Consider the following 26,061-nt stretch of genomic DNA (forward strand, 5'->3'; position numbering starts at 1 on the left):
AGGTCTATGAAATTAATCTCTACCCATATTCAATATGGTGAGCATAAAGCCATTATTCCCTCTCCCCTCCCCCACAAAAGAACACGGCACCCATTCAGATTTCATACCGTTGGCTTTCTGCTACAAGTGCTACGTGAACTACCAAATCATTTTCCAGTGGGCCCTGTAATACAGAATAAGGGAGGGGAAAACATTTTGAAAGATTTGGTTATCATCAGCTACAATGAGAATCAAGGACAATATTAACTATCTCTAAGCAGTTCATTAAAATGATGGACACCAGCTGGCTCTAAGCAGCAGCTTTTCTTTCCTTGCTCGCCACTGCCTACTAATCAATTTGATAGTGTAGACAGAGTAATGGAACACCAAGGAATGGAAAGTCATAAATCTCATCACTACCAGAGGGGCTAGTCTGTCAAGGATATTTTGAATGATGCATAAGAGTAGTTTGGGGACTGAGAGTCATTTTCTATCATTTAACTACGAAGGGAAGAGGAGGAACTAAAAATAAAAACCCAATTTATGTATTCCTGTTTTAAAAAATGATTGTGAGTTAAAACTGTTCATTTGACATCTTAACCATATATAAGGTTATTCTCTTTCATTTTAGTCAATTTCCTTTGGCTCCTCATACCCTGAAATAGCTTTATTCTAAAATATAGTTCTTATGTTTGAGAATGAACTACTCAGTTGACTATATAATTAGCATTACGTTCATTAAATACAAGCTGTTGGACTTAGTAGTTCTAATCAAGACAGCATTAGATATTTGCTACTCTTTTTGTGTTGAAAAGATTCACTATAACATATATTATACATTGTTAAAATGAACCCAGTTTTGAGCCTGTATATAATTAACAGAGAACATTAACAAGCACCAATAAATTACAGTACTAGGGAGCTGTGAAAATACTGATCGGATATAACTCCTTTAATAGTAATGAATCCAACATTCCCAATAGTATGCTGTAAAACATTTGATTTACCATCAGTCAGTTCCTCTGTATAGTGTTCAATATGCCACTAGAATTTATGTATGATGGCAGGCAAGAAACACCAGAATACATATATCAGCGGTAAATATCACACAATCAAAGGGATGGTTCCCAGAATCATCGTGAAAGTGCCATTACAGGCAGAATTTCGTGTGATTTGAATGAATGTATAAGAAAAAAATATGATGTAATCACCCAGCAAAACAAATACACATTAAAAATGTTATAAATTATAATTTTATTTGATAAAGAACTCATAATTAAATGATTCTCAAAAGTATGAGAAAAAAATTATTCAGAGTCTGAGATTTCTAACAACAAATGCAAAAATTAAGCCAATGAGACCTAGTATTTACTTCGTAAAAAAAAGGATTAACCTTAGAGTGGGTCATTATCTATAATCTTCAGGCAATTATGGAATTCTTAAATAAAAAGCAAGTGAAAACATATACTAGAACACAGATGCTATTTCAGCAACAATAAATAAGGCAGTTTACAGATTCTAATTGGCAAATTAGTATCTTCTTTTTGAATCATAGGCCTGGTTTAGGGTAATATTTTCATCTGTCTGACAGAGTACTCAGATCTAAAATGGTCACTCTACATGCTGAATCAGAGTTAGCATCTGGTTAGGGTCTATTAGATGGCTATAGAACACCTTAACTGTAAAGCCCCAGTATTTCAGAAAGTTCTAATTCATGAACCATCTATCATAATGGGGTTGGGCTTTCAACTCCCATCCAATTCACCCCATTCTCCACCCTCAGAAACAATTCAGCACAAGAAGTCCTAGCTCAACTCAACTTTCTCCCTCCCTTTCATTGCCAAAGTTGGAACCATCTTTTCTCTGTTTTTATCATTTTCTTCAAACTGCAAACATTGGCGATCCAGATGGTGGACTAGAGGGTGACTGCATCTCCTGTCACTCCAGAACCCAGGATTCAAGAAGGGGAGGCATTGAGAGATTTGGACTAAAATAGAGCCATGGGGTAAGTCTCCCCCACCGGGTGAAGCTCGGCCCAGGCAGCAGGCCCGGATAGGGGCGGCTTCTCAGAGCAGGGCAGGGCAGCTAGAGTCTTCCCCTCCGGCGGTGGGATCCTCCCACATGGTCAGCTTCTCAGAGCAGGCCCCCCAGTGAGAGCCTTTCTGCACAGAACCAGCTCCAGTCCTGGAGCCAGAGGTGAGCTCTGGCCCGCAGGCAGCTTCAGGGACCAGGACAGGGCAGCCAGGGACTTCCCCAAGCAGCCCTGCTCCCTCCAATGGCAGGTGCCTTTCAAGGTTAGCTTCTCGGAGCACACCACCCAGTGAGAGCCTTTCTACACAGAGCCAGCCACAAGTCCCGGAGCCAGCGGAGAGCTCCGGCCCGCAGGAAGCCTCTGGGACCAGGGCAGGGTAGCCAGAGACTTCTCCAGGAAGCCTTGCTCCCTCCGGCCGCAGGCTCTTTCCACAGGGCGATCCAAGATGGCGGACTAGAGGGTGACTGCATCTCCTGTCGCTCCAGAACCCAGGAATCAAGAAGGGGAGGCACTGAGAGACTCGGACTAAAATAGAGCCATGGGGTGAGTCTCCCCCACCGGGTGAAGCTCGGCCCGGGCAGCAGGCCCGGATAAGGGTGGCTTCTCAGAGAAGGACAGGGCAGCTAGAGTCTTCCCCAGGTAGCCCTGCTCCCTCCGGCGGTGGGCTCCTCACACATGGCCAGCTTCTCGGAGCAGCCCCCCCAGTGAGAGCCTGTCTGCAAAGCACCAGCTCTGAGTCTCTAAGCCAGTGGTGAGCTCCAGCCCGCAGGCAGCTTCAGGGACCAGGACAGGGCAGCCAGGGACTTCCCCAAGCAGCCCTGCTCCCTCTGGCAGCAGGTTACTTTCACGGCCAGCTTCTTGGAGCAGACTGCCCAGTGAGAGCCTTTCTGCACAGAGCCAGCTCCAAACCCTGGAACCAGTAGCGGGCCAGGGGCAGCTTTCTTCGGAAGCTCTGCATTATCAAGTTCCTCCAAGACTTCAAGCTACTGAAGGCTGGGAGGTGATACTCTGGAAATCTACAGGGACACTATAAGCCAATAGAGGAAATCTGCAATATCTCAGAGTCCCACTGACATCTGACCAATATGAGAAAACAAGGGAAGAAAATGTCTCAAACAAACCTAGATACTATATCAATAAAACCCAATGACATAACAGCAGAAGAAATGTCAGAAAGGGAGTTCAGAATGTACATAATTAAAACAATCAGGGAAGCAAACGAGGAGATTAAAAGGCAAATGCAGGCATTAAAGGAAGAGATGAAAGAACAAAAGCAGGCATTAAATGATTGCACCAATCAACAGTTAAAAGACCAAATACGGGAAGCAAGAGATCATTTCAATAAACAGTTAGAGATACTGAAAACAAACAAACAAACAGAAATCCTTGAAATGAAGGAAACAATAAACCAAGTTAAAAACTCCATAGAAAGCATAACCAATAGGATAGAACACCTGGAAGACAGAACCTAGGACATTGAAGAAAAAATATTTAATCTTGAAAACAAAGTTGAACAAACAGAGAAGATGGTAAGAAATCATGAACAGAATCTACAAGAATTATGGGATATCATGAAAAGGCCAAATTTAAGAATTATTGGGATTGAGGAAGGCTTAGAGTACAAACCAAAGGAATGAACAATCTATTCAATGAAATAATATCAGAAAATTTCCCAAATCTGAAGAATGAAATGGAAAACCAAGTATAAGAGGCTTATAGGACTCCAAATATACAAAATTACAACAGACCCACACCAAGGCACATTATTATGAAAATACCTAACATACAAAATAAAGACAGAATTTTAAAGGCCGCAAGAGAAAAGAATCAAATTACATTCAGGGGGAAAACAATAAGAATATCAGCAGATTTTTTAATCCAGACCCTAAAAGCTAGAAGGGCATGGAACAACATTTACCAAGCCCTGAAAGAAAACGGATGCCAACCAAGAATCTTATACCCAGCAAAACTTACTTTCAGATTTGACAACGAAATAAGATCCTTCCATGATAAACAGAAGCTAAAGGAATTTACAAAAAGAAAGCTGGCATTACAGAACATTCTCAGCAAAATATTCCATGAGGAAGAGATGAAAAGCAACAATGCAAATCAGCAACGGGAGGAACTAGCCTAAAGGAATAGCCAAATAAAGGAGAAACCAAATCATGTCAAAAAACAAAAATGAGTCAAATGACTGGGAATACAAATCATATCACAATAATAACCCTGAATGTTAATGGCCTGAAATCATCAATCAAAAGACACAGACTGGCAGATTGGATTAAAAAGAAAAATCCAACAATATGCTGCCTGCAAGAGACTCATCTCATAGAAAGAGATACCCATAGACTAAAGGTGAAAGGATGGGAAAAAACATACCATGCACACGGACACAGCAAAAAAGCTGGAGTATCCATCCTCATTTCAGATAATGTGGACTTTAAGCCAAAACTAGTCAGAAGGGATAAAGAAGGATATTACATACTGCTTAAGGGAAGCATAAATCAGCAAGACATAACAATCATAAATATCTATGCCCCGAACATTGGCTCATCCATGTACTTCAAACAAATCCTTCTCAATTCCAGAAATCAAATAGACCACAACACAATAATACTAGGTGATTTTAACACACCTCTCTCACCACTGGATAGATCTTCCAAACAAAAATTGAATAAAGAAACCATAGATCTCAACAACACAATCAGCAATTTAGACTTAACCGACATATATAGAATATACCATCCAACAAAAAATAAATACACTTTCTTCTCAGCAGCACATGGATCCTTCTCTAAAATAGACCACATTTTATGCCACAAAGCTACTGTTAGCAAATACAAGAAGATAGAGATACTACATTGTATTCTATCAGATCATAATGGATTGAAATTAGAAATAAATGACAGAATAAAAAACAGAAACCTCTCCAATACCTGGAGATTAAATAATACGCTATTATATGATGAATGGATAACAGAAGACATCAGGAAGGAAATAAAAAAATTCTTAGAAGTAAACGAGAACAAAGACACATCATATCAAAATCTCTGGGACACTATGAAAGCAGTACTTAGAGGAAGATTTATTTCATGGGGCACATTCAACAAAAGAAGTAGAAATCAACAAATAAACGACTTAACACTACAGCTCAAAGCCCTAGAAAAAGAAGAGAAGACCAACACCAAAAGTAGTAGAAGACAGGAAATAGTTAAAATCAGAGCCAAAATCAAAGAAATTGAAACAAAAGAAGCAATCGGAAAAATTAACAAAATAAATAGTTGGTTCTTTGAAAAAATAAACAAAATTGATAAACCCTTAGCCACACTAACAAAGAGAAAGAGGGAGAAAACTCAAATTACTAAAATTCGGAATGAACAAGGAAATATCACAACAGACACGAGTGAAATACAAAACATAATTAGAAGCTATTTTGAAAATCTATACTCCAACAAAACAGAAAACCTCGAAGACGTCAACAAGTTTCTAGAGACATATGAATTACCTAAACTGAACGAGGAGGATATACACAACTTTAATAAATCAATTTCAAGCAATGAAATAGAAGAGGTCATCAAAAGACTACCAACAAAGAAAAGTCCAGGATCAGATGGGTTCTCAGCCGAGTTCTACAAAACGTTTAAAGAAGAGCTCATTCCAATACTCCTCAAAGTAGTCCATGAAATAGAAGAGGAGGGAACCCTACCAAACTCGTTCTAGGAAGCCAATATCACCCTGATACCTAAACCAGACAGAGACACATCGAGGAAAGAAAATTTCAGACCAATATCCTTAATGAATATCGATGCAAAAATTCTCAACAAAATTTTAGCAAATCGCATACAAAAATATATTAAAAAGATAGTACACCATGATCAATTGGGTTTTATTCCAGGGATGCAAGGTTGTTTCAACATCCGGAAATCAATAAATGTCATTCACCATATCAATAGACTTAAAGTTAAGAATCACATGATTATTTCGATAGTTGCAGAAAAAGCATTCGCCAAAATACAGCATCCCTTCATGCTCAAAACACTAGAAAAAATAAGGATATTGGGAACATTCCTTAACATTGTAAAGGCCATCTACGCTAAGCCCATTGCCAATATCATTCTAAATGGTGAAAAACTGAAAGCATTCCTGCTAAAAACTGGAACAAGGCAGGGATGCCCTCTTTCACCACTTCTATTCAACATCGTCCTTGAAACTCTAGCCAGAGCAATTAGACAAACCAAAGAAATTAAAGGGATACGCATTGGAAAATAACTCAAACTATCCCTGTTCGCTGATGACATGATTATATATTTAGAGGAACCTGGAAATTCCACCAGGAAACTTTTAGAACTCATAAGTGAATTCAGTAAAGTAGCAGGTTACAAGATCAATGCTCATAAATCCAATGCATTTTTATACATAAGTGATGAATCCTCAGAAAGAGAAATTAGGAAAACTACCCATTCACAATAGCATCGAAAAAAATAAAATACTTGGGAATCAATCTCACAAAAGAGGTGAAAGACCTCTACAATGAGAACTACAGAACACTAAAGAAAGAAATTAACGAAAACCTTTGAAGATGGAAAGATCTCCCATGTTCTTGGATAGGAAGAATTAATATTGTCAAAATGGCCATACTACCAAAAGTGCTATATAGATTCAATGCAATTCCAATTAAAATCCCAATGATGTACCTTACAGAAACAGAGCAAGCAATTATGAAATTCATCTGGAAGAATAAAAAACCCAGAATAGCTAAAGCAATCCTCAGTAGAAAGAGCGAAGCAGGGGGTATTGCAATACCAGATCTTCAACTCTACTATAAAGCAATAGTAACAAAAATGGCATGATATTTGTACCAAAATAGACAGGTAGATCAATGGTACAGAATAGAGGACATGGACACAAACCCAAAGAAATACAATTTTCTCATACTAGACAAAGGGGCCAAAAATATCCAATGGAGAAAAGATAGCCTCTTCAACAAATGGTGCTAGGAAAACTGGAAAACCATATGCAACAGAATGAAATTAAACCCCTATCTCTCACCCTGCACAAAACTCAACTGAAAATGGATCAAGGACCTCAGAATCAGACCAGAGACTCTGCATCTTATAGAAGAGAAAGTAGGTCCAAATCTTCTACTTGTTGGCTTAGGATCAGACTTCCTTAACAGGACTCCCATAGCACAAGAAATAAAAGCAAGAATCAACAACTGGGATAGATTCAAAGTAAAAAGCTTTCTCTCAGCAAAGAAAACTATCAGTAATGTGAAGAGAAAGGCTACAGAGTGGGAGAATATCTTTGCCACTCATACTTCAGATAGAGCGCTAATTTCCAGAATATATAAAGAACTCAAAAAAGTCTACAGCAAGAATACAAATAATCCAATCAACAAATGAGCTAAGGAAATGAACAGACACTTCACAGAAGAAAATGTACAAGCAATCAACAGATAATATGAAAAAAAATGTTCAAAATCTCTAGTAATAAGAGAAATGCAAATCAAAACTACACTAAGATTCCATCTCACCCCAATTAGAATGGGGATTATCAAGAACACAAGCCACAATAGGTGTTGGCGAGGATGTGGGGAAAAAGGTACACTCATACATTGCTGGTGGGGTTGCAAATTAGTGCAGCCACTCTGGAAAGCAGTGTGGAGATTCCTTAGAAAACTTGGAATGGAACCACCATTTGACCCAGCTATCCCACTCCTTGGCCTATACCCAAAGGTCTTAAAATCAGCATACTACAGAGATACAGCCACATCAATGTTCATTGCTACTCAATTCACCATAGCCAGATTGTGGAACCAACCTAGATGTCCTTCAATTGATGAATTGATAAAGAAACTGTGGCATATACATACAATGAGATAAGCCTATCTCAAAAAACAAAAGACAAATGATTTCGCTGATAAACGGATGAGGACATATAATGGGGGGTGGGAGGGGTTAGCGTTAGGGTTAGGGTTAAGGAAGGTGGTAAGAATGGAGGAAAGAAGGACTGTATAGAGGGAAAAGATGGGTGGGAGGGGTTGGGTGAAGGGAAAAAAAAATAACAGAATGAATCAAACAACATTACCCTATGTAAATTTATGATTACACAAATGGTATGCCTTGACTCCATGGACAAATAGAGAAACAACATGTATCCCATTTGTTTACAATAGAAAAAAAAGAAAAAAAAAAACTGCAAACATTGTTTTCGAAAACCCATGATGTATGTGATAACTTCCTAATAATAATTAATATCTTTTTTCCCAAATGGTATTTTCTTTAATAATATTGTAATATTTTCAGCCTTTAGGTTCAATGTACACAAACAGATGCATATACACATATGCACACACATACTTAAGCCCTGTGTGGTACCAGCATTCTCCACATTATATGCATTCATTCCCTCATTCATTTGACCAAGGGCATAACAATACACAGGACCCCATGTTAGATCCTGACATTTATAGATGAATACAATGTACTGTTTTTTTTTTGTTTTTGTTTTTTTTTTTGAGGAGTTCAGAGTCTACTGGGAAAGACAGATAACAGATAAGTTTTCACATGTGTTTATTATCACATAAAGGTATTTCACTGGTATTTTTTGGAAGTTCTACTTCACTAGAAAAATGGCTGCAGGGCATCTTCATGATATGTATAAATCATATTTTATTTAATAAATGTTTGTTTTGTTGGACATTTAGGTATTTTCTAATTCTCCACTTCTGCAGAGAATATAACTATCTTTAAGAGAATTGTTGATGATTTAGAAAGAGAACTAAGTATGGTACTATGACACAAGATAAATGAACATATATCTGACACATAAAATAACTCTTAGGGCACTAATTCTTGCTGCAGTTGTACTTATTGTTATTTTCACACCTACCCAAGGACAGTTGCTCCTCTCTGTTAAATTTCTGTTAAAATTCATGTCACCTTAGATTGCATTGCCTTCCACCATTTTAAGACATGTGAACCATCCATGGTTATATCATTAGTTCTATTTTATATGGTTAGTTCTTCCCCAACGAATTCCCAACATCTTTTAAATGTTTGGCTCCCATACCCTCCAAACTCATATGTTGAAATTTTAACCCTGAGGTGATGGTACTAAAGAGTGGGTGCTTTAGGAAGTCATTAGGTCATGGGTATGGAACCCTCATGGTGCCCTTATAAGAGTGGCTGGGAGAAACTCTTTCTACCATGTGAAAACATGGTAAAAAGAAGCCACTGTGAACCAGAAAACAGACCCACACCTAGACACTGAATCTGCCAGCTCCTTGAGCTTCTAGAACTTCTAGAAAACTTCTGTTGTTTATAAGCCACCCAATTTATGTATTTTGTTATAGCAGCCTGAACAAACTAAAACATTTAAATACTACCCAATTCTCTCTACTTTCATTTCTAAAGCATAAGACAATAAATATTTCCTTACCTTTCTTGCTTCTGTAACTCTGCCCTCTAACCTGCTTTGCCTTTAGAGATAGATAAATCCCTCATATTTAAGTCCTTGGTCATACCACATTTTTTTGTTCTCACACATACCTCATTCACTCTAGTTGTTTTAAATTATTACGTCTAAGAAGATCATAAAATGTTCATTTATACCTTTAGTTCTGAATTTCATCTTGGGCTCTGATTCCCACATTTTAAACTGCTTTGTTTTGGATGTTATTTCTAAAGTTAATTCTAAAACTCAACTCTTTGTCAACCCCACCTCTATGCCAAATAGACTCTTATTCCTTACTGTGCATAATGGGTCACTATATTATCAGAACTTCAGGGTCATCTTTGATGACTCCCTTTTACACTCCAAATCCAGTAAGTCATCCAAATCCTGTTAATCCCTCCTTCACAAAGTGAATCTTGTTTTCTATCTTTTCATATCTATAGCAACCTTTAATATTGAAAAGTAACAGCAAACACATAAAAGCATTATACTCTTAAGCCAGTTGTAGTGATGCACACCTGTAACCCCAATGACTCAGGAAGAGGATCATAAATTTGAGGCCAGCTTTGATAACTTAGTAAGACTTTTAGTAACTTAGTGAAACCATGTCTCAAAATAAAAAATAAAAAGGATTAGAGATGTGGCTAAATGGTAAAGTATCCCTGGGTTCAATACCTAGTACTAAAACAATAATAACAAAACCAAAATAACACCACAAACAACTATATTACTCTATGTGCTAGGAACTGTTATAAGTGTTTAACAAACTATTATTCTCACTTTACAGATAACAAAAAATGAGTCTCAGAAAACTTCCAAGGACTTAGTAAGCTAGCAAATGGTAGGGCTGGAATTCAGACCTAGTCAGTTCGACTGCAGAGTCTGGACTCAAAATCACTCATTTATCCTGCCTATCAAAGTGTGGAAAGAGGGCAGGTTTTGAACTTGAAGGACCCACATACAAAACCATCTTATCACTTCCTTTCAGCAATGATCCTGGTCATCTAATAAGTACCTTAAAATGAACTACAGATTTGCACCCTCACTCTAATCATCCTTATCCGCGTAAGGCTCCACATTATGAACCATTTGCTCCGGTAAAAAAAAGTGTAAGTCATCCTTGATTCCTTTTGTTTCTTTAATGCCCACAAATGATAATACCAGGAAGCTATTTTAACTTACTTACTCATCAAAACACCTCATTTAGGAAGGTTACTCATATTCTCACTTACTGATGAGAAAACTGAGGCATAGAGTGGTTAAAAACCTGGGGATGTAGCTCAGTGGCAGAGCACTTGCCCAGCATGCGTGAGGCCCCAGGTTCAGTTCCCAGTACTGGAAACAAACAAATAAACAAAAACCTTATCCAGGGTCTGGAGGTGTAGCTCAGTGCTAAAGTGCTTGCCTAGAAAGCATGAGGCTCTGGGTTTGATCCTCGGTGCACACGCCTGCATGTGCACACAAAAATAAGTGACAAGGTGGGGATTGAAATCTATATAGCTCTCTTATAATATACTCTATAGCTCTCTAATGTGTTACTAACTCATCAGTAAGTCCCATTGTCTCTAGCCCCCAAAATATATCTCAAACATACTACTCCAACCTACTCAAAGTCACCCTGATCTTTATTTGTTCAACCAACTGTTCTTACCTACTTTAGTCTTAAACCCCACCCATTCATAGCTGTCCATTCTGCAAACAGCAATGAGGATACTTTTTAAAAGTATAAATCATATCATCTCATCAGCACCCGACCCTACCCACCCACACTTGCATACCCTGAAAACTCTCCAGTGACTTCTTATCACCCATGAAATAAGAACCAAACTGTTTACCATCGCCTATAAGGCCATCCATTCTCATTCTCCCTTCTCTTCTTCACCATGTTTCAGTCACACTGGACTGAAACAACTGTGTTCCCATCACAGGGTCTTTGGACCCTGTGTTTGGACTTGTTTGGAATGTTTTTCCTCCAGATTGGTGAATGAATGTCTTCTCATGATGCAGGTCTCAGTCATCATCCCTACTTCTTAGAGACCTTTTCCCTACACTGTGGCTGAAGTTGCTCTCAGGCATCTCCAGGCCTTTTTTACTTCTTTACCTTTTTTTGTCTACCTCACAGTACCTGTCAGCTCTAGAAATTATATTGCATTGTTTATTTATTATTATTCATCCTCCAGAAAGTAACTCCTTAGAGTAGAGACCTTGATCTACCTTGTTTTCTGCTCTGTCCTAATGCCCGGCACATAGTAGGTATCATTACTATTTGATGAGTGACTGTACAGACAAGTTTCTCAATTCTTTGTTTATCTGTAAAATGTAATAATAATATTTAGAATGCCCATCACATATGGGGGATCAAACAAATGAGGGCATGTAATGTTTAAACTTTGATCTGCTACAGGAATGATATTTGTAGTAGTATTTGTTGTGTGACTCTCTGTTATTTAACCTTAATAAGACTTGATGTGCTCATTTGTAAATAGGGAATAATAAAAATAACTACTTCATGAAGTTATGAGGATAATACAGAATGCATATAAACATTTAACACTGGCATATAATAAGTGTTCAAAAATATCAACCTTTTCATCAACTACAATAACAACCACAACACTGGTTTATATAATAGGTTTCTTTGGTTTTCTGCCTTGCACCTGCCTTTGTCCATCTTCTGTACTTCTGTCAGATTAATTTTCTTGTATCTGTGATTTGTATGAAGGAGGCAGTCAAAAATATTTGTTGAATGAATGAAGGAAGAATGATGGGTGAGTAAACAGATATACCTGTTTAACATTTAGGACATCAGTTCTCTACTCCAAAACCAGTGTTTCCTAAATAAAGCCCAAACTTCCAAAGGACCTTTATAACTTAGCTGCAACCAACTATTCCCTGTCTGTCTCCCACCTGCTTAAAAAGATACCATTCAAGAACACTGCTCACTCATGTCCATCTCAAGATTTTGCCTATTGTCCTTCTTGTTTGGACAACCCCTATTGTTCCTTTTTATCTAGTTCCTGGCTCACTTCTTCAATCGGGTCTCTACTCTAAACTCCCTCAAACATAAAGGTGTTCAAATATCTTCTGACCCTACTAGCAAGAACAGGTGATACCTGCACCAGTCACTGGGCACTAGTGATGGACTACCACAGTCATCTATATGGAAGTGTTATTTTAGCCTTTGGAATGCTTAGAAGTAGTTTATATAACTACAGATTAAGCCCCTTGAGGGCCCTCTGTGCTTGCTTTTATCATTGGGAATGTACACAGTATTTTGTACTAAAAGAAATACAAGTAGTACTCATTTGATGATCTGGAAGATCTGGAAGAGGAACTTTTTTTTTAATTTTTAAGTATTGTTAATTACATTTATTGGCAATACACAAATCTTCCCTTGAGCATACATGGCAAATATTTGAAAATATAAAACTAAGGGAAATAATCATAACTAACAAAATATAGTAATGTTTGTCAATAAAAATGTGAGACCTATTAAAAATAAAAATTAAAACACCACCGAAGCCAGAAAAATAGACTTTCTACAAACAGAAGGACCATATTTTTGTATAAATTAATTTGTAAATTTAACAAAATTTCAATGAAAACTTAAGTTTTAAAGCTATATTACCTGATGCTAAATTTAGTGAAAAAAATAAACACAGAAGTGGGGCCAGCACTAAAATACATTATGGCATTTTTAAAAGCCTAAATAATTTAAGAGTATCATAATAGGTCTCACATTTTTATTGACAAACACATTAATATATTTTTTGTTATTGTTATATATGAAATCTTTTCTTCCATTAAATTTTCCAAAAGATTGCTTGAATATATGTAAACTACTGATTTTTGTATGTTGATTTTGTACTTGGCAATCTAATTGAGTTATCTTACTGTTTGTAGTAGCAGTTAATAAAATACCTTTAATCTAAAAAAAAAAAAAAAAAACAAACCCCAAAAAACCTTTCAGCCATTATTCATCTGTGAGTTTTCCATGATTTCTTTACTCCCTTTTTCTGGAATTCTCAGTTAACTAGTATACATTGTAACTCCTCTTTCTTCACATATATTCTACTTTTTAAATATTTTCATTCCTTCTAGACAATTTTTTAATAAATTTCAATTACTTTGCCTTTTATATTTTAGACTTTAAAAAATCATAGTAAATGTATAACACATTTAAATAAGTTATGAAAGAATGTAACAAATCATGTTGATCACAACAGAAGACCAACAATCTGTAGTTGGAAATATTTTGGTTCAAATTTTTCATTTCTCTAATAAAGTCAGGTTGTACTTTTGATTATTTTTCATCATCATAGCAAAAGTACAAAATAAATTCATATTAATCATCTTAAGTGTACAGAAGATGAACTTTTATAGCATAACTTGTCTATAAGCTCAGCACTACTTGTATTAAAACTGTGTAACTCATCTTGCTCAATATTTAAAACTATGGTAATTAAGACACTGCATGTACATATGTCTAGATTCTAGTTTTTAAATTACTCAAATGAGGTCAAAGTAATAAGGCTAGGAGATTTGCACCTGGGAGCTATAAATAAAACAGTGTAATAGACTTTCAAAGGGTATACAGAGAAACGTTAATGTGAATGTGCCCTCAGATTTTTTTCTCCTTCTTCTATGTTTGATCTATTTCTTCAATAGATAATTCATTCATAAGGTTCAAAATTAGGAAAAATTTTCAGTGAATCTATCCCACCTGGGTCCCCACCTCATTCACTCAGGTCTCTTCCATCTAACAACCAGGTAATTGTATAATTATTCATCCCTCTTTCTAGAGTTTTCTCATACTTATAAAAACAAGTACTAATACTTGTACTTTTCCTCTACAAAAAGGATAGCATATTCATAGTATTTTTCCCACTTAATCATATATTAAAGTGTTCTTTACATGTATTAGTACTTAGAACATGCCTTGTATTCATTCTGTTTAATATTCCATTCTGTAGATGTACCATATGAATTAATGTCATTCTTTTACATTTTTAATCATTTAGGGCTAGTCAACCTTTTGCACTGAAATTTCCGGAAATGGTTATGGTTAAAGAATGGAACCATAAAACACCAAGTTTTAATTTTGATTTTTAAGAATGGAACAAGCACTCGACCTAAATCATTCAGCGGCACTTCAGTGACACAGCAAAACTTGACTGTAGCTAAGTCCAAGTCTGAAGTGAATATGGCACATGTCACAGTATATATTTCAGATTATCTGCTGTTGCTACTGTGGTTTGTATTAGAAAAGGCTCTCCAGAGAGACAGAACCAATCATATATTTAAACTTTTTTATGTTTTTAAACTTAGATATCAATTGTTGTTCTATTCAAGCCTTCAATGGATTGGATGAGGCCCATCTGCATTAGGGAGATAATTTATTTAGTATATTAACTTGGATGGTAATCTCATTGAGAAACACCTTTATAAAAACATCCAGAGTAATGTTTGGCCAAATATCTGGCCAACCAATGGTCCAGACGATTTGATACATAAAATTAACCCTCAAGTGGTTATAGAAATGTGTTACATTGTGGTGGTGGTGGGGGGGCACGGAATGGTGCAAAGTGCCACCTATCCATTGCACTCTTCATCCACTTGAGACCAGGTTTCAAGACAACTCTAAGAAATGTCTACAAAATGTCTATTTTCTTATCTTCTTTTTTTTCAGTTGTCAATGGACCTTTATTTTATTTTTTTATGTATGGTACTGAGGATCAAACCCAGGGCCTCACACATGCTGGGCCAGTGCTCTACCACTGAGCCACAACCCCAGTCCCACTCTTACCTGCTTTTTGATAGAATACAATCCTTTAGTTCTTGATGATTAAAAAATAATTGCCATCTCTTCTATTAAATAACCTGTATAGTATACAGCTCCTAATTCTTATTTTTGCAACACTGTACTAAGACCTGGACTTAGACCTGGTCTAAATACTTTCATTTTTAATATGCCCTATTCTGTATAAAATAATCTACTGTGGCTGGTTTATATAGGCCTCTTACTGAAAGAAAGGCAATGGAGGAAGGAGAGAAGGAAAGGAAAAAAGATGTCAACAAATAAACAGTTCACACCTCATCCAAGGCTGGCCTTGCCTCAAGGGCAGTGCATTTGAAACATTCTATGCTTCTGCTTTGGGGCCTTACAGAACATTCATTTATGCTCATTAGCCTTCATCAGTAGGTCCTGCCAACATTCAGAATTTTTTCATTACACTCATTTTTCAGCAAAACCTCATTAGCTAAAGAAACCAGGCAGATGCTTTATATATCTCAATTCCAACTAGAGATACTGCACCCGCAGTAAATTCTTCTGTAGGAGCCAAGTAACAGGTTATGCAGCTTGAACACAGGCACGTACTGACTGAGAAGCACTGGCATCTTGTTCTGACATTTCCAACCAAGCCAAAGCAGCAACACGGCAAAAATTAATAAGAAAGGTAAGTAGAAATATAAGAAGAATAACATCAAGTATGGTTAAAAAGCTAAACCTGGCTTGAGAATAGAGCTGGCCAGGGAGAAAATGGTCCTTTAGGTTCTGTGCATTTATATATTGGATTAGTGATTATATAGGCTTTCTATTTAAGAGTAAAACAAATGAAATGTAAAAAGTATTCCTAGAACTTAGACACAGTTTCAAATGCCCAAACAAATATATTAGGCATTGCTTTTTACAGCAGTTCTTTTGTGGCTACAGTTATCTTGGAAGAGAATACTGAATTCTTTGTCACAATGACTTGATTTGTAAAACTGTTTTTACACATTTCTAAGCACTTGCTGTAACTGGGTACTTCTATATACTTACCTTAAAGAAATGACAATGCTAAAGGCCTTGCTTTCTTCCTGGAAACAATAAAAATAACTACCTGGGCCCAAGTGGAAGACTCTGACCCACGGTACTCATATATCTATTCTCATAACCAAGGGGAAGTACAAATAATGAGAAACTTATAGAAACAGTAGGGAAGAGCAGGTTTAGAAAGATCAGTAAAGATAAAACAGAGGAGGTAGAGGAAGATGGGAAAGTATAATTTCCCAAAATCAAGTCATTGTACCCTTAGGGTTTCTGGGTCATAAAAAGAGCCAAGAAAGATCTTTAATGGGCAGACAAAAGGAAACTAGGTTTTAGAATCATAGGGGGAAAAAGCAGCAACTACAACAAGCCAATTTGATTTCTCATTTTTCTCTTTTGGGGCTTCAACTGGATCAGTCCTCTCATACCTGAGGTGAAAATGCCAGATGGAAGAGGACATTTTTATCATCTGGTAACAGATGTGAATAATGGTAGGGAATGGAAGAGGTAGACCAGGCCTGTGAAACAGACTAGAGGGCAAGACTCCACTTCAGCAGAGCACCACAACTTTGAACTATTTTATATGCTGAAATTCTACCATAGATTTTGTCTGAAAAATGGGTTTCCTTGATAAAATCAGTAATCCACTTTAAGGATGACAAGACTGAGGCCTAGAAGGGGAAATGACCCAGGACTCATAGTGAGTTGATGGTAGACATAGAAGTAAAATCCAGGTTTCTGAATTGTGTTGGTCTAGAACTTTAAGTCAGCCTGTTGCACCTTAGTAGGTATGCAGAAAACCCAATTCACTAGAGAACTGCACCACTCCCCTTAGGAGTGAAGATGAATATAAAGGACACAAGCAATTACATAGTCTAAGTTATATAGTTATATAGTCTAAGAAGAGTGGCCTTGATGGGGAAAGAGTATCAAAACTGTTCTACTTTCTTTTTTGGCACTAGATAATCATCCCATGAACCACTTCCACTCCCCGCTGCCACAAACAAACGAACAAACAAAAACTAGGCTACAAAAAGTACAAGGGCCAACTTGTAGGCAAGATTTATAGCAGCTGTGTTAGATCAAACAAATGACAAGGCACCAGGCAGGATCCCGAATCCAACAGGCCTTTTGCTGTATAGAGCCATCTTCACTGGGTGAAGGCCCAACTGGTTCTAGTGTAGATCTTCACAAGGTCCTCACTCTGGAGATACTAGACCATTAATCTTAGCAAGTGAACCTAAGGATTTTCTAAATCAATAGGGTCAAAACTCAACAGTTCTGTAACTGGAAATGTTCTGGCCTTTGAGGGTTTGTTCATTTGTTCACACATCCAGGCGCCATGTGTAAGTACTAGGGATGGCAGAAAGATGGATGAGACTTTATCCCTATTCGTCAAGAACCCACCACATAAGAGAGAAGACAACTATATATGGAATCCAACAGGATATTAAATACGATGCCCCTAATGAGTACTTTGAAGGTAGAGAGGGAGCATCCAAGTTAGACTCAAAGAACTCAGGAGGACTCCATGAAAGAGATATCTGAGGTGTTTTTGAAAGATTAAAAACTTGCCATAAATAAATTTATTCAGTTACTATTTATCATTTATTGAGACAAATAAAATTCTTCTCTCAGGAAACTTACATTTTAGTGGGAGAGATCAATGATCTTATTTATAGGTGTGTGTGTGTGTGTGTGTGTGTGTGTGTACATGAAAAATATCAAATAATATAAACCAGACAATGATAAGTACCATGAAGTAAAGGGCAATATAATAGAATAATTGAAGACAAGGGCTACTTCAGACTGACGGTCAGAATATAACTTTTAGGGGGTATCATTGAATCAGAGACTTCGATGACAAAAAGGATTATGCTAAGCAATCATCTAGTAAGCAACTCTTGAAGCAGAAGAAATAACTTGTGAAAAGGCCCTAGACAGAAAGGACTTGAAATGTTGATGAACTGGGAGGAGATCAATGTACTGGAGCACAAGAGGCAGGTGTAAGAATGATAAGAGATGAAGGGGGCCAGGTGTGGAGGTACATTCCTGTAATCCCAGTTTGAATCCCACTTGGGAGGCAAAGGTTTGCAAGTTCAAGGCCTACAGGGGCAACTTAATGAGACCGTGTCTCAAAATAAAATTAACAACAATAACAACAAAAACAACAACAAAAGGGCTGGGGATGTAGCTCAGAAGTAGAATGCTCCTGGATTCAATCTCCAGTACCAAGGAAAGGGAAGGGGAAGGGAGGGGAGGGAGAGAAGAGAGGCTGAGGTGGAGATATGAAAAGGAGATAGTTAGGGCCCAAAAGATCCTGAGAGGCAACAAGGCATTTGTTTTTCATCTCAGAAAAATAGGTATAAAAAGGGTTTTCAAGGAAAAGACTCAATGTAATGTATATTTTCTAAAAAAACAGAACACATATACAGTACTTACCATGGGCCAGGCCCTGCCTAAGTATTCTCTATATATTGACTCATATCATGATAGCTCTTGCTGCAACAACAAGATGCTCGTAGAAGGCAGAAGGGAACACATGGAGATTAGCTGGAGCCTGAAGTTGAGAGATGGTGGTGAGCTGGACTACAGCAATGGGAAGGAAGATGGAGCAAGTAAAAAGATTTGGGGAATATTTAGGAAACAGATCTAGATTTGGAAGGGGAGAAGTAGTGAGGCAGGCAGGGAGAAATCAAAGATTACTTTTATGCTTTTAACACAGTTTAAAGGAAGAGATTGTGTTCAATGGAGTTCAATGTCTTTGAAGTTAAGCAGACTAAAATTGGAAAGAGGTTATTGGATTTATCAATCAGGAAGTCATTAATAACCTTTTACACATAGTTTTAGTGGTATAAGGAGAGTTGCTCTGCAAGGAGTGACTAAAAGCTGAGGAAATGGAGACAGTCCAAGTACTTTTCCATGATATCTAAAAGTGAAGGAAAGAAGGGAAGTGAAGGAGGTTCTTGAGAGAGAAAATATGTTTAGGAAAAGTTTTTAAAAATTTTTTTTAGGTCAAGGGACACTCAAACACATCTCTAGATTCAGGGAAATAAGTAAGTATAAAGAGAGGTCAAAATATAGAAGAAATAATGAATATCAATGTGGAACAGTATAAAGACAGAGTGAAAAAAGTTGGGTGAGTTAATGTCTGAAAAGGGGATTTTTTCTTAACCTTTTGAGATTCAAAAGAAAAAAAATCCAGTCACACTAAGAGGCAAGAATCTTAGCATGTACTGGAATCCATTAGTACAATTTAAATTTATTTTTCTGAATTCTTTTAAGAACTCAAAGTTGTATCTCCTACTTTCAACAATTTTGACTTTCATAAGTACAAGAGGGACTCATGCTGTGCTACACAGGATTATTCTTACTTCATTCTCACATTTAATTCATATTCTTGGGCTGACATTATATTTCTTCAACCTCTGATTAATGATATGATTAGAAAAGTCATAATTAGTGCCCAGACATCTTTCAATTCACATTCATGAGGAATCTAGATCTATAAACTGCAGGTTCCCATGACAGAAGATACTTTAAATAAGGTTGGGGAAACAATATGATGCTCACACAAAAATAATAAACTACAAATATATGCTAAAATGTCATGAAATAAGTGATATTATGAAATTTATTAAGGAAATTATATGAAAATTATTACCACATGAATTAAATGAATAAGTGGCTTTCTAGCTTCTGAAAATGATTTTCAAAAGGTAATTTTTCTTAGACATTATATTCTGATGTTTCTAGTTCAATATCATTTTTTTTTGGTACTGGGGACTGAACCCAGGGGCACTCAACCACTGGGTCACATACCCAGCCCTTTTTATATTTTATTTAGTGACAGGGTCTTGCTAAGTTGCTTAGGGCCTTGCTAAGTTGCTGAGGCTGGCTTTGAACTCACAATCTTCCTGCCTCAGTCTTCTGAGTCATTGGAATTACAGGCATGCACCACTGCACCCAGCTCTATGTCATCTGCAGTGCTGAGGATTGAACCCAGGGCCTCATGCTTGTGAGGCAAGCACTCTACCAACTGAGCTATCTCCCCAGCCCCTTATGTCATTCTGAAGAAGTAGGATACAAAAGAATAGTATCTGAGAAAAAGCAACAAACAATTAAGTTGTATCTATACTAAATACAAACTATCAATATACAGAGCTAATATTTTAGTGGAACTAAATTAAAAAAAATTCTGCCCAAATTAAAAGAATGGCTCGCATGTGTATAGGGACAGTCTTAATCAGAGACATATAAAGAGATAAAAGAAGTTTAACAGGTCAAGTATTAAGCATTTAATTTTTTCTCAGTTGATTATAATCTAAAATTACATAATTAAATAGCTCTTACTTAATGAGGCTATTTCTTTCATATCCTTCAAAATTCTTCACATTAATTTGTTATTTGCAAAACAGACCAACTATAATGTTTAATCTATGACAATTATAAAAGGGTATACAAGAAATAACATGTAGGTTATCGATTCAAACCATAACTTGTTATTTTCAAAATAAACCAATTATAATGTTTAATCTATGGAAATTATAAAAGGGTATACAAGAAATAACATGTAGATTTATCAATAAGATTAAACTCCTTGAATATTCAGAAAACAAAACCTGGGGAAATTTCCAGCATATGAAAAAGTCACAGGATTGACAAAAAATGCACAGTGGTTTCATATTCTTATTGATTGATAAATGAATATTTGACATTTAGCTACAGAAGCACTGTGCTGGTGTGGAAGATGCAATAATGTAAAACATGCTTTTTATAACACATCTAGCTAAGGGATGACAGGAATACAGCAAAATAGTATTAATAATGTAAGATTCATCAGTAAATGCATACTTTTTATCACACTGTATATCACCATGGTTCACTAGTCCACACATAAGGACACCCATGCTCCAGACTTGCATTTGTACTTGTGTGACCTTGGACATGTTACTTCTTTTTGAATTTCAGTTTCTAGGACTAAAAAATGAAGCTAAAAAGATGTTTTTAATAATCATAATATTCCTTCATGTATATGAGGTGCAGGTAATAATCCTAAGAGAATGGCAAATGATTCTGAACTTTCTTAGTGAAACACACATATACACACAAAATCAGACATTTAATTTAAAAAGACATTTCCAAATCTGGGATGAAGTCTATAGTGTTTATAGATTAAGTATGTCTCAGGGAAAGGAAGTTTTTAGAAAGTGATTTTCATTTTCATAATTTTTATATAAGTATAAATTTAAATTTAATTATAATCTCTTGCCTTGTTTTCATTAGCTAAGCAACACTATGGAGTTGAAGATGGTTCATTGGGGAATAGAAAAGAATTGAGTAAATAACAATTAAGCAACATCAATTATTTTAAAAATGTCAATACCAAAAGAAACATCCAACACTGATTGGTTCTTTTTAAGGTAAATTTGTAGAACAGAAAAACCTTGATACAGTGAAATGAAAAAGAACTATAGGGACATTTAAAATAATATTTTATAGAAATAGTATGAAAAATAACGGAGTATGAGTACTAAATATAAAACTGAATATCTAATAAGACTATAATCATTTAATAAGAAAGCCTACATATAGTAATAGCCCAAATGTTGGAAAGATAACATTTTCCTCCAGGCTTTTTAGGATTTTTCCTCATCTTTTAAATAAAAATGTAATATTATTGATTTGAGAAATTATTTGAAGTAAAATAAAAGCAATATTTATAATAATTCATCACAACATCATGAGTTAGAAATTATTACCCCAATTTAATAGGTGAAGAGAGAAGAGGGAGGCTTAAATACAAAGTTATAAGTGAAAAAGGTTTTACAGTCAGGCTTGTATAATGCAAAGACACTACATAATATCAACTCCTTAAAAACAAAAAGATTATTACATATATATGGCATTCTTTAGCCTTCAGGCTAATAATTCATGCAAAAATTTACATATCTGTATTTTAAGAAAACAAAGCATGAAATTCCCCCTTCCCCATTAATTTGAAAAATGAAAGAACAACAAGTATATATGTTTTTAGCCCAGGTCCACAAAATATGTACATGATTTAGTAAATATGTACTGACTTTTGGCTTAAATTTGGAACTTTACAGCCTTGGAAAATAAGCCCTTATGACTAAAATACATTCCCTTTCTATTGGCCTTTGCTCCAAAGGCTGTCAAAGCAGATCGATCCATTTTAACTGGCATTTTAAATGCACTAGTATATTTCTTAGATTCAAAGCTTGGGTGTCAATGAATGTGGAACTGAATTCTCTAAAGGGTACATCAACACACATGATCTGCTCTATCATGATAATTATGCAATTAATGTAAAATACTGCCTCAAGGAACTGACCAGAAATATTCATATTCTATTCACCAGAATTATGTCAAAAAATACTTGGAATTCTTCAAGGCCTCACAAGAGAAAATCATTCCTCAGGGAAATAAGGGCTCCCAAAAGCCCAATCCTTTGCTTTCAAAGATGGCAACTCCATAAAATACAAATTATTAAATAAGTAGCATTAGAATAGGATCAACTGATAGGTTTTTCTTCAAAGATTAATAAATATTTGGTAACTTTCATAACTATGAATGGATTCAAAATAAGAAAAAAAAAAGGGAACTAGGTAAGTACCAGGTTAATAAATTCATTCATATTTATGAATAAGTATTTTTTTTTCTCAGAGTAAAATACCAGAAACCTAAACTGGATGAGGTGGTGGGCGCATACCTGTAACCCTGACAGCCCAGGAGGCTGAGGCAGGAGTATTGAAAGTTCAAAGTTCAAAGCCAGCCTTAGCAACTTAGTAAGGCCCTAAGCAACTCAGAGAGACCCTGTCTCAAAATTAAATACAAAAAGGGCTGGGGATGTGGCTCAGTGGTTAAGCGCCCCCTAGGTTCCTTCCCAGTACCAAAAACAAACAAGAATACGAATTCATCAGAACAATACTAGATCATAATATCCCTGTACACCTTTATTCTGGATCTTACTTGAATCTATTTTTTTTGCCTATGACATTTTAGCCATGACTAAGTCTTCATTCTGTAGATTAAATATTTCATTATATATCATGCCCATTACTGGAACTTTTAATTTTAATAAGTTCAGTGGGTTAATTAGAATGATGTTAATAAATGTGTTTAAGCTCTTTTTTTAACTCTCAATTCAACTTTTCTCAGTTCTGGATTTTATGATCAAGGCATTTAATTTTAATTGGCTCTGGTATAAATACCAATTGATAAGAGAATCTCATTTCCTTCAAAGACTTTAGGCAGTATTACCTGAGAATATTCTCTGTGTAGCTGTGGCATATTCAGGCTGGGCTTTTAGAAGAATTTTTGATGCCTGGACAATTTTATTCTGTTTTATTAGGAAAATCATAAAGATTTCTGTTCAGTACTCACCTTCATTCCCATACTTATAAATAAATTTGACTTTTTGGTCCCACACAAACACTTTCTTTGCCAGACTAGTGAAGTATTTTTTTTTTTTTTTTTGTAATCCTTTAAATAGAAATTATGTCTCAAACAGCTTAAACCATTTGAGAGCATTAGGAGAACTGAACCAAATAAAACTGAACCACATGCAAAATTTCCCAAAATCACCTAAGATTAATACACTTTAAAAACTGAATAGATTTGAAATAAAAATTTAAAAAAGGGAAATAGTTATAACTGTATTATAGGAATGCTGTATAATGCATCTACTAAATTTGGAGGGGCATACAACCTCTCTTGGATGGCAGTAAACTCAACTTCTGAACAGATGGTCTTCCACCATCTGATTGCTCTTCAACTCCCTACAATCTGGTTTTGGGGCACACCACTCCACAAAAACTACTCAAAGGTTACCAATAACCTAGATCAGGAAAGCCAGCAACAGAGATACTAAGAGGGGATTTATGAATCAAACCTAGCCTAATAAGTTTATAGATTAAAGAGCTACACTCCAGAGGTGTCAGGACACCTTCCCCAGATTACACTGAAGGTGAACCATGCAAGAGCTAAAGACCAGCACCTGGATTTTGGCCAGTGCTTTGCTGCCCCTCCCAAGTAGGTAGTCAGCCACCCTGAACCAGTCTCAAAGTAAAACTTTTACAACTTCCATCTCAGCTTCTTGCTATATTCCTTTGTCCTCCTGTTTCCAGACCACACCTTTACTCCACCATCTGCACTAACTTGGCAAAGAACAAAGCCTGCAGTCTGACCTTCCATGATCTGTCTGCTCCACGATTTGGCTTCCATCATGAGCTGTACTCACAGCAATAATATCTTGTACTTCTTATTTTCATAACTACTTGCCTCGTGTTTAACTACTATGTGTGCATTGGAGCTATCAAATACACATAATAATAGGTAACTTTTATTGAGTGTTGAAGTACAAGTCAGGAGCTTTTCTAAGCTCTTTATTAACTCATTTAATTCTGACAAAAATTTTATGAGATACTGAGTTAGAAAAAAAGGAAAACAAAAAATCCCTGTTTAAATAAACAATTCCTGAGCTGGACACAAAAGAGCCTAAGGGAAAGAAAAGAACCAAAAAGTAAGGATGCACTAAATAGAACACAAATTACTTTGTAACTTTCCAGTTCCCTGTAAATTTTTTTGGAATGCAGTGAAACAGGAAAAAGGCCTTAGAAGAAAGAGACCATTAACCTTGTGAATTTAGGAGCTAATGTTTGATTGGACCATGAACCTTTAACCATGCAACTGAACACCAGAGATGCTGATGTATGCTGAAACATACATACCAGACCAGATCACCTAATGGGGGAAACACAATCATGCTTGATATTTCCTGGCCATGAGGGAAGCCCAGCTCCTTTGGATCATACATATTCCATCTAAGATGTACCCTAAAAAAAACCTCATGCACTGACAGCATATCTCACTCCTGAGATTGCTTATTCTGAGTGTACCTTTGCCTTTTGCTTTTTTAATAAAGCTCTTTCTCTCTATGCTAAAGTCTGACTCATCCTTAAATTGTTTTCTGCAATGGAGTCAAGGACCTGGAAGGTCCAATTAGAGGTCTCCTTCTGACCTCCTTAGACCTCATGTGATAGTCAGTACTATTTTAGTTTTTACATGTGAGGAAATTAAGGCACAGAGAGGTTGATCAATTTGTCTAAGTTTGGATTCAAAAGTGTGCACTGTGCCTCTAGAGGCTGTGTTCATACCATTTTGACAGGCAGAATATTCAAAAATATTAAAGTTCTCCTATTTATAGTCTTAAATACTAAAAGAAGTTTTTTTGCAGGGAGTACCAGTGATCAAACCCAGGGTTGCTTAACTACTGAGACACATCCCTAGCCCTTTTTAAAAAAAATTGTTTATTTTGAGAAAGCTAAGTTGCTGAGGCTGACCTTGAACTTGCAATCCCTCCTACCTCAGTCTCTGGCTGGGAGTGCCACTGTGCCCAACAAAACAACATTTTTATATCATTTTTTTTCCTATGACTCTTCTTTTGATATTAAAATGGCTTATTTATGTAAAAATCTATGGCATTTATCATTTATTTCAAGAAACAAATCAATTTTTCTCAAACTTACTTATAAACAAAAAAAAATAAGGAAAAAACCCCGATGCTTAGTTGGTTCTTGCCTACTAAATATGGTAGTCTCAGACAGAATCCTACATTTAAAAAGGTTACTAATTTGTATTTTCTATCTAATTAGGAATCTTCTGTATTTTAAAAGGATAATACACACCTTAAAACAAAGTCATTGCTGAATTCCAAAATCCACCCTCCAATTACTATAAATGGATGTCCTCTACAGGGTCA

The 26,061-nt window shown here is 36.2% G+C and overlaps 1 protein-coding gene across 2 annotated transcripts in view; it reads right to left on the bottom strand.

The window, feature by feature from the left end:
• The window catches only part of Phkb (phosphorylase kinase regulatory subunit beta), a 200,897-nt gene that overhangs the window by 45,761 nt on the left and 129,075 nt on the right, over positions 1-26,061 (bottom strand). For both annotated transcript variants that reach the window (XM_047528277.1, XM_047528279.1), the window contains exon 15: positions 108-163. In XM_047528277.1, the coding sequence (XP_047384233.1) occupies positions 108-163 (56 nt within the window). The remainder of the gene's footprint in view (positions 1-107; positions 164-26,061) is intronic.

This window comes from Sciurus carolinensis, chromosome 16, assembly GCF_902686445.1.
Source record: "Sciurus carolinensis chromosome 16, mSciCar1.2, whole genome shotgun sequence".
NCBI classification, from domain to species: domain Eukaryota; kingdom Metazoa; phylum Chordata; class Mammalia; order Rodentia; family Sciuridae; genus Sciurus; species Sciurus carolinensis.